Source organism: Malaclemys terrapin, chromosome 1 (assembly GCF_027887155.1).
Source record: "Malaclemys terrapin pileata isolate rMalTer1 chromosome 1, rMalTer1.hap1, whole genome shotgun sequence".
Classification (NCBI taxonomy): domain Eukaryota; kingdom Metazoa; phylum Chordata; order Testudines; family Emydidae; genus Malaclemys; species Malaclemys terrapin.
This window is the reverse complement of record NC_071505.1, coordinates 196,749,063-196,761,180: the sequence shown is the minus strand read 5'-3', so window position 1 is coordinate 196,761,180 and position 12,118 is coordinate 196,749,063. Positions and strand designations below refer to the sequence as shown.

The 12,118-nt window shown below is 38.1% G+C and overlaps 1 protein-coding gene across 9 annotated transcripts in view; it reads right to left on the bottom strand.

Annotated features, from left to right (window-relative positions):
* Positions 1 to 12,118, bottom strand: part of PKNOX1 (PBX/knotted 1 homeobox 1) — a 70,845-nt gene that overhangs the window by 22,226 nt on the left and 36,501 nt on the right. For all 9 annotated transcript variants that reach the window (XM_054005095.1, XM_054005086.1, XM_054005120.1 and 6 more), the window contains 2 exons: positions 9,690 to 9,817; positions 7,993 to 8,164 (listed from right to left, as the gene is read on the bottom strand). In XM_054005095.1, coding sequence (XP_053861070.1) covers positions 7,993 to 8,164; positions 9,690 to 9,817 — 300 coding nt within the window. The remainder of the gene's footprint in view (positions 1 to 7,992; positions 8,165 to 9,689; positions 9,818 to 12,118) is intronic.

The following is a 12,118-nucleotide window of genomic DNA, read 5'->3' as shown; positions in this document are numbered from 1 at the left end:
AGACCAATGCCCTCTTCCAGCGGTTGCCTTTAAAATTGTGTTTAAATACCACCAAATCCCATATAAATGATCATGAACATGCATATTTAACGAAGTGTTTAACCAGCAGGTCACCTGCTTTTAAGGGTATATTGTTCTTGGGGGAAGTATTATTAAAAAATTGTCCTGTAATGCCGCAATGGTAGAACATGGGTTTTGCACAAAGAACTTTAAAACAAAAACAACCAGCGGCAAAACAAGACTTGATGTAGCTACAAGTAAATAGCCTAAATATAAACTTTTTTTAGCCTCACCAAACTATTCTCTACTGGCTTGAAGGAGGACCAGGAACAAAACACATTCATGGACAAAGTCACAATGAGCATACAACAGTTAGGTAGCATTCACTGGAGGGCTTGACTAATGCTAATCTATAGGATCAGATGGACAGTACCCATAGTATTACCTAGGTATCAAAACTTTTACTTGTTTGAAATAAGTTACCTTGCCTCAGTTCTGACCCTCGGTCTCAGATTAGTGGTGATACTGTAATTAGCATTAAAGCAAGGACAAAACTAATGTAAGATAAAGTGAGAGCTAGACACACTAAAAACAAAAGAATAAAAATAAAATTCTAGCACAATAGTCCAAAACAGAACAGACCATAGAGAAATGCTTCCAGACAATTGCAGCAAAAATAATATTTCATTTTAATTCGCTTGAGAGAAAGAGACCACAGCCTGAAAATTGGGATGGGCACATTTTCGCATGTAATAAGTACATCTGCAGTCTTAATTTCCTGTGGACAAAGCATTAGAATTCTTTTCCCCCAGCATGACTGACTATTACATGCCACCTAATTATCAGATGACTATTGACACCCATCTTGTCTTTCCAGTTGCAGAAACAAATCTGGAACATCCACTAATGGTTAAATCCAGTAAGCAGAATAATTTGTCCATAGGTACCAGACAGTAAAAAGTACATTGATATTGTTTTAAGCAAATCCAGGCATATACTACAAAACAGGAAATAGGACTAAAGGAATGCCTATGCCATACAGATCCTTTGTCCATTTACTTCAATATCCTTTCAGTGAAAGTGGCCAGCACCAGATACAAGATTTCTTTCAACTTCCTCTGAAGTAGCAGGACAGTTATAAAATAAACTGCCCATAGAAGAAGTTTCCTTCTGACTCTCCACCATCTCATCAGATACCCTCTCAGATTGGCTTATGCACTAAAAGATGAGGGTTTATTGTTCTTCTAAAAAATTGTATTGTATCTGTTGCGACTGTACTGAATCTAAACCAAAGTCCATTAAAGTCAATGGAAAGACTCCCATTGACTTCAATGAGAGTCTAATCCTTTGATGTCTATTAAGTTTGGCTTCAGTGACAATGAATTCCACATGTTGTGTGAAAATTATTTTTTAAAATCAGCCTTAAATGTGTTGCCTTTAAATTGCACTGCAAATCCCTTACTCTTGTATTATGAGAAAGAGTAAACAGGAGTGCGCAGATTTATCTTCTATATATTATTCATTATTTTGTCCACCTTTACCATAACCCTTTTATTTGTCTCAAGATCACTTTTCCTATGGAAAGTCTCTCCTTGCCTCTAAATAATACCATAAATCTGATAAAGGAAACATGGACTGCTCTGAGTTTCTATGCTACTTCTCATATGATAAATAACTGCCTGGATTAGCACCACCACCCTCCATATGTCCCCCACAGGGATATATTGGGAAATATAGTCAGACACACTACTCGCAGGAGGCCACCTCAATACCTTGGGGTCAGCAGACACATCAAAGATTATGTTACAAAAGAATGCACATACACCTCAGTGTTGCCTTTGAAAACTGATAGTGTGCACTTCTGAGTAATGCAACCAACTGATGATTCTAACTCATCTTTAATTCTCTGGATCAATTCAAATAGGTGTAAAAAGAAGTTGATAATGTTAAACTGCTAATTTGTTAAGTCTTCTTTTTAAATGTTGCCAGATAGCCTTTTCACTACTCTGGGTGATCTGAGCTACTCTAAATACTCTGCTTGGTAATATCTGTAACAACAGAACTGGCAAAACATACTGCAAACAAGACTCATCGGTAAGCCCCTGTGGCATTCTTAGTACTGACCCAATAAAGAAATCTCATTACCTAATGCTAACAATGGTTGTACCATTACATTACACTGCATCTAGCATGAACAGAATACAAGTACTAATGTGTATCTTCTCTAGGATAGATTACTTCAGAGTTATTCAGTGGGGCCTGATCCAAAGTCCACTGAAGTCAATGGGAGTCTTTCCACTGATTTCAATGGTCTTTGTATGAGACAATGTTCGGAGTGGCACCCTTTAGGATACTATGCCAATTGATTCAATTGGGTGCAGCATGGAGGAACTGAATCCTCTCAATTAAATTTCAGCACTGTCTGATTATTTGAATTTAGATGTCATTCTCAACTACAGGTGCACTAAGGTGGTCCTTAGAGATATTTCAAGTAAATTCTGCTGGAGTTTTGCATGCTGAAATCTTTTGCATAGCATTAATGCAGGAATCCATCAGCTCACTTAAGAAGTGAGTAGTCCCCATAGGATGAAAGTAATAGGAAGTCATCAAAATGACTAAAATTTACTAAAAACTGCTGAATCACTGTGCTTTAAGATTCTGCAACCCAATAAAGCTCACAATCCACTCCCATTTTAGCCAAACGGTTTCATTCCCAAAAGATCTGTGCCATGTTGGCAAACCACTCTTTAGAGGCCATGTACACTTGATCAACCCCTTTTTTGGGGAGCATCTCAGCCAGTTTAGGTGTATGAGACAGATGAATCACCTGTAGAGTTCTGTTACTGATCCATGGGAGACTCCCAGACCATCCTTTATGATTGCTCAGAATATCCTGCAATTAGTGAATTAGCCTCTGTGCTGCCCTTGAGCCATAGGGGTTTGCTGAGGACCATGGTCACAGTATCCCAATTATTGTGGCGCTACTGTGACCTCAGAACAGTCCTTGAAGCAACACTGAGTAAGTCATAAGAACGGCCATATTGGGTCAGACCAAAGGTCCATCTAGCTCAATATCCTGTCTTCCGACAGTAGCCAATACCAGGTGCCCCAGAGAGAATGAACAAAACAGGTAATCATCAAGTGATCCATCCCTTGTTGCTCATTCCCAGCTTCTGGCAAACTGAGGCTAGGGACACCATCCCTGCCCATCCTGGCTAATAACCATTGATGGACCTATCCTCCATGAATTTATCGAATTATTTTTTTAACCCCGTTATAGTCTTGGCCTTCACAACATCCTCTGGCAAGGAGTTCCACTGGTTGACTGTGCACCGTGTGAAGAAATACTTCCTTTTGTTTGTTTTAAACCTGCTGTCCATTAAGTCTAAATTCTGAAAGCTGTTCTCTCCCCCGCCCTCCCTCAAAAGTAAAAAGAAAGCTTTTTCACCTTGGCCAAGCTCATGGCTCTTCGTCTGTTGGTACTAAAATATGTGGCTTTTTTAAAATCAATACTGAAATGCATGGCTCTTCCTAATTCAGCTCTTGTTCCAAGATGACAGTGTTCTATTGAGCTCGTATTTACCCCCAACATGTTTATGTGTCCACAGGAAATGCAACGGGGCCTGGACTGGAGGGAAGGGAGTCTTGCAGTTGTGTGGCCCACTCTGTTGGTGCCTGTCTTCTTTGCCTGGATGAGCTGGGGCCAAAGACAGAAGAAGAGAAGCTGGGGGGCAGGGGGAAGGAGGAGGAGAAATCAACCTTGTAATTAAGGATCCCACTCCACCTGGATATATAAATATATATTTGTAAAAGTTATAAGGGAGGAAAGACTGCCATTGCAACCAGTTGCAAGCCTCCTTGTGGGAGCACCAATAATTCAAGGAGGGTTGACATAAGAACCCTGTGTCTGGTTGGCTCTTGGGGACGAACTCTTCTGCTCATTTCTTTGGTGCCCTTGACTGACTGGACTGTATATTGACGTGTGAACAATCCAGAATGTCCAATAATACCAACAGGTGGGGGAAGAGGTTACACTGGTCAAAGGTGTCATTTCTTAATTATCTCGTAGTGGAAAGCTCCCAAATAGGGGAGGAGTATGGCTAACAGACATACCATAGAGAACCTATCTAAGGTATTTGCAGTAGACATAAACAAGTCCACATGATCTATGGGCAAAGAGCTTTAAAGATTTTGATTATTCCTCTCCAAAGAAACCAGGAGCGGAGGACAAAGGAAAACAGTGTCTTTGTTAATAATCAAAAAGTTAAAAATACCTTGAGGCAGTATCATCTGATCTATTTCATGCAGAATAAAATGACTTTCATTTTTACTTATTTTGAAGACAGAATCTAAGGCAGATTAATAGAAGTCTGAAAAAAAAAAAAAATACCCCACAGGAAATGCTAAGATGCCAGCCAAAAGCTGTGGCTGATTTAGGAGCAGCAGCAGTCAGGCACTCCCTTTGCTGTCAGTCCTGAAAGAACTGACAGAGGTACTACAGGCTAATAAACTGGTAGAAGTGAGGAAAGAGAAGAGCTGTCCCTCAATTCTAATACTATAAGAATTCCTGCCAGTCAATATACTAGGATTATGAACTTAAAAATGACTCTAAAACCAATGATCTGTTTAGGGAATTCTGCTTACAGTTCTGTCATGTTATCAAGTGACAAACTCACAAGATCATGTACCACGTGACTCATACTTCAAAGATGACTGAATCTGAAATAATGGCTGCAATCTTTCTCAGAAAGAAATCTTTATGACTATTTAAAACCATTAAATGTGTTTCTCCCTTTGACAATGAACCTCATATTTAAACAAGATATTTTAATTGAAAACAATTTGAAGGTGTGAAATGTCTGCAGCGGGGCTCTTTCTTTTCAAGAGGAATCTAAAATGGTGGTAGCAATGTGGTGGGTCTTACAGAATGTCAGTAAACGTGCAGTGTTTTCCACTGGCTTGGCTACACTTTCCATATGATGGGAGAGAATATATTATTATAGCTGTTAATGAAGCAGTTATTATTATTACCAACATTTATGATAATATAGTGGTATGAATACTTCACAAGACTTCACTGGGTCATTAATATTCCAGTTAAAATGAACAAACACCATGTGCCCCTGCTGCTTGCAGCTTTCAAAAAGCCTGTGGAAGGACCTGGTTTATTTTCTCTCTTCCACATTCTGTCCATTATTTTTGTCTATGGTGGCAACAGCCACTCTACTACAGGATTTAGCCACAGAACAGTTATAGGATACAAACACATTTTGTCTTTTTTTGTTAGGACAAATTATTTTACAATATCAATGACCTTTTCTTATGTATATTACACCAAACTTTGCCTCTCCGTTAGAGAGATACAAAGGTCTCATGGTTGAAACACTAGACTGGAACTCAGGAGTTCTGAATTCTCTTCCTAGCTGAGACCTTGGACAAACCACTGAATCTCTGTGCTTCAGTTCTTCATCTGCAAAATGGAGATAGTAAGATCTCTCCACCTCACATAGGTGTTGATTATGCATTAAATGCCTCTGGGGTACTCAGACTACAGAGGAGTGCCATTGAAAGGCCTATAAATGAATATAATGTAAATATTTCACTAACTCCTTAACTGCTTCTCCATCTTTCTTGAACAAAAACTGGGTTTTCCAGTTTAACTCTGTTCAATTAGAAGTCACCAAAACAAACTTTCTACTTGACAATGGAAATATCCTCAGCTATCTATCTCCCTTTCATTCAAGTCCAGTCATGGAGCTGCCCTCCACCATGGGCTCTTCTCTGCACCTCAAATGTATATAATCTGCAAGTAAGCCTACTGTAACCTTTTCAGTACAGCATATTGTCTTCCTCTCCCTCCAAGTAGCTTAATTTAAATATGTATCAAGCCCTTTCAATGTTGCCTCATACTTCACTCCCTCCAATCCCCTGATAGTTTCTGATGATCCTTTCTGAATTCCTTCCAGTTTGTCAATACCTTTTGGGTCTTGTACCCAGAAAGAAACCCAGTATTTCAACCACAGTCACACAAGTGCCATATAGATAAGAACTATTACCTACCTCCCTGCTCCATGATATCATGTCTTTCTATATGTAGCCAAAATTGATTTTTGGGTTTTGGCAGCCATGTACACTCATGTCTAATTTGCTGTCACTATCACCTTGATATCACCTCTCTGTCACTTCCAAACAACTTAGGTTTCTCCCATCTGTTTAACCCAAAAATAAGAATTTAAGTTTTCCCCAGATGTATTGACTTGTGTCTCTCACTATTCCCATCCCCCAAGTTATTAACTGCATGTTTTTAATCTTTCTAAGTCCCTTTCTATCACAACATTCTTCTGCCCTGACTTGTTTCCCAATTTCGTTAAATTAATAAACAAAAACATGTTTACTGATTCTTCAAGACCGCTAAAAATGTTAACACCAGCCTTTGTGGGCATCCCAATAGACACCTTCCCCAATTCAATCTATTGTCATTTATCATTAATCTTTGTTTACAGTCTTTTAATCTTTAAAATATACTTATGCACACACTTTTAGAAAACTAAGGATAGGAAACTCTCTTTTCTCCAAAGATACATAATAGATCCCTACTCTGAGTCTCTAACACTCCAAGGCTGTGTTTGTAAAAATACAGAACTTGCAACAATGTAGGAAGAATATAAATATACTGTAACAGAGTGAAAAAAACAAAAACAAAAACAAAGTAAAATATATCTTGATCAAAAGGCAATACAATAATCTTTATTGCCTGCTTTCAACAGGTTCAATGAGGCGGACTTCAAGCAATAATACCTTGTAAAAATAGGTCTGGAACTCTGTGTGGATGCCATAAAGCCCAAGCCAACATTCTTTTGACACTCATCGTTAAAAACACTGAAATCATAGCCCTACCAAGAAATAGCAATGCAAGATGTACTAAGACAGACTTCTGAGGTTGAATTTATGGAGAAGGGCCTTTACTGGGCTTGACGTGTGCGTGAGAAGCTAGCAGGACTCACCAACCTAGGTAGAACACAGAGAAAAGATCTCTCACTCTAACATAAAAATAAGGTAGTCAAACATTTTTTGTGTGATGCATGTCAAAAGAGCCACATTGGCCTTTTTGGACCAGACAGTGAGTTCTTTCCGTGTAAGTTGGAATGCTCTTTTGGTAGGCTTCTTCTGAGCAACTGGAACTTCAGAGGTACTGAATCTCTGATCCTCTACCTGCAAGTACTCATCAGCTACCTAATTTGAAGTTCCTTCTCTCTGCCTTGTCTGAAATGGCAGAATTCCATTTATTGCTACAAAACAGACACAACCTTATAGGACTCTCCATTTGAACAGTTTTTTACGTAGGCCCAAAATACCAAACTGAGTATCATTTAGAAATGCTGTCTCAAACTGATTTATCATTCAACACAAACTGTTCTACTTGAATTTTTTTTTTTTAAATTTCCTAGTATTCCTATTGCATACCAGGCCTCAGACTTCTTTTTATGTATAAAAGTTAGTGGGCAAATTTTCTAACCTTTCCTCCCTCAGACAATGCAGATGCATGAGGCAAAAAACACACCACAGGAAAATCTGACTAGATAAGATCTATAGAACAGTGAACAAAAATTATCTGATTGCCTTCTGAGAAACTACTCTGTGCAGTCAACTGGATTGTAGTGGGTATGTGTCTTAACTCATCTCTAAATATAATGTCAACCTCAGCTGTTTTAGGAGCACATATTGGAAACAACTATTGAAAAATGTGAGGCAGGTGGTCAAAATGAAGGATGCAACAGATGTTTGTAGATAAGAAAAAAAGGATAAAAAGACAAACTAAGTTTACAGACTTTTTCTGATCTTTAGTTTCAGAATTCAGTACTTGCAATATTAACAATCCACCATTGTAGGATCAAAAGATTTGGGAATCTACCGAGAGCAACAGTTGAGAGAAGTAATAAGGAATAAGAGGGAGAAGTGTCATTTGCTTCAAAAAAAATGCTTTATACTTACTAAATTATCAGTTTCTGGATCTTCACAAAAAAAGGGTTTTCCTTCCTTCTCCTGCTTCCTTACAAAATTTTCAATATCTACATCAAAACTAGCAGAGGTAGTGCCTTCTGAGCCCTGTGTAGATTGTTCACATTTTTCAAATAATAGTGCTAACAATGGAAACAGTGGGTGCCTAGGAATAAATAAATAATAAAATCAGGTCTGAATAAATATTTTTTTACTTTATATTTCCTACTTTATAATGTTAGGTATCCAAAAAGTAAAAACCTAACCACCATTCATCCAGAAAAGCAATTCTGTAAGTTTTATGAAAAGATTATATACAACACACAACTGACAATATTAGCCAAAAATCCATGTGAATTATAAAAAAAAAAGTAAGATTTAGACACAACTAAAGCTGTATAATAAAGCATGACTATTTAATTGGACATTGATAAGAAGATATCATAATTGCAGTTATGAAGCTCTGAAATGCCATTTTATTAATTGTAAGTTAGTAGAAGGTTATGTATTAGTACAATATGTAATGGATTAGCACTGACACAAAGAATGAAACCAGATTTAAATTACAAAAAAATAAGCCTGATAGCATCCATTTGGTCTCCAATATGTGCCCCATTTCAATATAACAAAATTAGCTTATGGTTTGGTACAACTGAGAACGGCCTGTATTTTGAGAGACTTATTGTGAAATTAGCTAACTTGGCTCAGATCAGGACTAAGATGATTCTACCATTAACTCATTTTGTGATCTTGGCCCAGTCACTTACCCTCCTTATGTGTCATTTCCCCATGTGTAAACTGGCAATAACAGTGCCTTTGTAAAGCACTTTTGGTATGTCTACACTGCAAAGTGAAGATGTGATTGTAGCATGGGTAGGCATACATGTGATAGTTTTAATTTAGCTAGCACAGGTCACAATAGCAGTGTACTCATAGCAGCACAGGTTTCAGAATGGGCTACCAACCAAAGTACAGTACATGCGTAGGGTCCCTGGAGGGCTTGTACTCTGTTTGATAGCACATACTAAAGTCCTTGCCACTATGTGTACACTGCTATTGTTACCCACACTAGCTAGATTAAAGCTAACACAGGTATGCCTATCTGTTCTACAATTACACCCTCACTTTGCAGTTTATACATAGTGATTAATATCTTCAAATGAAAAGTGCTAAGATAAGTATTTTTGTATTATAGAGTTGTGAGAAAAGGCAATTTTTATTTATTTATTTATTTTTAGCCTAAAGAAAAAGTGGTACAGGTTTGGTTGATCACAAAAATAAAATAAATGAGGAAAGGCCTCAGATACTATTGAAGCTAATTCTAACATATAAAATATAATGGGACAGTATGAGTTAAAGTCACTATTCCTCAATAGCCTAAACAAAATACTATTGCTAACTTAAGCTTGATGCCCATTACAGCTATAGCAGTATCTGTTTTTAATAACTGACATATCTGCACTTCGTAATAGTCTTCAAGATCATGCAACAGAATCCTAAATTTGGGGAAATTTTTTGCCTTAAGTAAAGAGTCTGAAAATGAAACCATTTTATTTGAACTTACTCATTGTTTACTTGCAAACTACAGCTCATCTGGTTTTAATCTGCCTAGTTAAAAGAAAAAGAAAGAAAAAACACCTAAAACTATACTTTTTACCCTTCAAAGACACAACCAAAGTCCATAATACTACCTGTAAATGGCCTGCTTGTCTGCATCCATTGGCGTCTGAGATTCTACAGGGGCAGGACTCACTCCTTCTGCATCAGTTTCAGAGCAGTTTGGGTCTTGTTCAGTTTTTAACTCGGTTACTACTTGCATCTGTAGAAAAAGGAGGATAAGTTATTTTACGTCACCAAGCACAAAGATTTATTAGTAGTACACTGTTTTCTAAGTAAATAGCAATGCAAAAAGCTAGTAAATTGCCAGAAGGTTGGTATGATTTGGCAATTATACATAAAGCATAAGCAGTAACAAGAAACTCATTTAATCCTTGACACTTTTTGTTGGATAGTGTAAAGGTCATTTCAAGTTTCAGCACTCAGCTTTAAAATTGGAATGATTGATATTAGTGAACTGCTAAAGCATTTTGTGTCTCACAAACAGCTATTTTTGGAATAGGTTAGACATATATTGCTCCAAAAATGAGTTTATGGAAAGGCTGGATTAACAGCCATTGTGGTGAAACCACAATAAAAACTTTACCCTCCTATTGATTTCCTTCTCCCTTTCCACAGAGACACTGATGCAAATAGGGACTCTGGAGCTACTTTCTTCATCCATTAAAATTCACACTTTGTTATACAGAACTGAAATATAGCATTTGTTGCAGTCTTTCACTAATCAGGAATGCAATTTCGCCTTACAATTTACCTCTAAACCTTTACATACACAGATGACATTAAACAATATAGGAATACCTACTCAATGTAAAAAGCAACAGAAAATAACAGTAGTTGTATTTAAAGAGCAATATTTACTAGTTTTTCAGCAGAATGGAGCAAAGTAACTGCCATTAAAAATATTTTAACAAGTTTGCCAGTTCAACTAAATGAGCTCATCTTCACATCCATGCAGAACAAACTTAATCAGCTTAAAACAGAACAACAACAAATTAAAATCAAGTTAGGTGAAAGATACCAGCCTAAAAAGGCATCCAATAGTGTGTGTTAGAGAGAGACTATCAGTCTGAACAGCTACTCAGTAGTTTGTGTGGGAGTGCAGAGCACAAGTAAAAGTTGCAATATTAAGAGGCAAGAAAAAGATGCAAAACAGGAAAGCACCAAAGCACCTTAAAAGATAAACCTAAAGAGTCATGATTTAAACATTACTAACAGGATATAGAGTCCTGTAATCTTTGGGTAGTTTTATGTTATTCCATGATCATATGGGGTATATTATAGCTCCACAAGAACATTGTTAGAGTTACAGTAGGGCAATTCAATCTGCACATACAGCACATCCTGAATGGCATCAATGGACTGGGAATGCCTTCGAGACTTTGATGGCTTTCTAAAATGGGACTTCCATTCTTCTTCACCTACAGCAAGGTATCTTTAGACTAAGAGCCCGCTTAACGGGGACAGAAAGATCATCCCACTTGAAGAACTTACCTATCATGGAATCCAATCTTCCCTTCAAAAAGGATTACATTTTTCTTCCCACTTGAGCATTAGTCACATCCCCCTGGGGGCACTGAACCAGTGGTATAGGAAGATTCTTTTTCTGCTTGAACCATGGCGGTTTGTGTCTTAAGCACCACCACCACACTAGGATCAAGGCCTCAGAAAGAAAATTAAAAGCCACAGAAGGACCCACCCTCACAAGAGTTGTCACCAAAGGAGCAATCCTTTGAAGGAAGAGTCAGGCCCTTAGTAATTATTAGAGTAACCAATACAGATGACATCTAAAGACAAAGCTGCACCGAATTCCACACACAACGAACAAAAGGAATTTAAGACGCTATCCTGAAGTAAGTCTTGCATAGGCTGTTTGTACTTTATCGTCTGACATGGCTGAGCCCTCTTCTAGCTCAAAAGGAAATTTTGAGAAAATGGCAGAACTTCCTGACCCTCGAGAAGTTCTCTTGGAAGGCTTAGCTGATTTTGAAGCCACTATGCCTGGAGAAAGACATAACCGATGGACTTATTTTTTGGCTAACAAAAGGAAGGATGGGCAATGGGAAAACAGACTCATGCATAGAATCATAAAGGTCGGGCCATATTTTTGCAGAGTCTGTAGGTGGAGGAGTCTTCACCTTCAGTCACTGGAAATTAAAAACGAGTTACCTAAAACCAGGGGCTACTTTCTTTCAGCTGTTTCCTGCTGATGACAGAAGCCAAGACACACCAAAACCAGAAGACTACTTTGTGGCAGAGTACTCCTGAGGCACAAAACAAAACAAAAAGAACCACCGCTCTGCTCCTGAGGGAATTCTGTGCTACTGCGCGTGCACAGAAATCATGTGCAGTGCAGAATTTTCTTTTCTCAGCACAAAATACATTCTGCCAAGAAGTGCTGCAGTTACGCCTTTTGCCCACCAGGGGCTGCTGTGGTGCCAAAACAGAGAGCAGATGCTCCTGGGTGGGAGCAGCCCCAGCTGCACGTAGGGAAGAGAAAAGG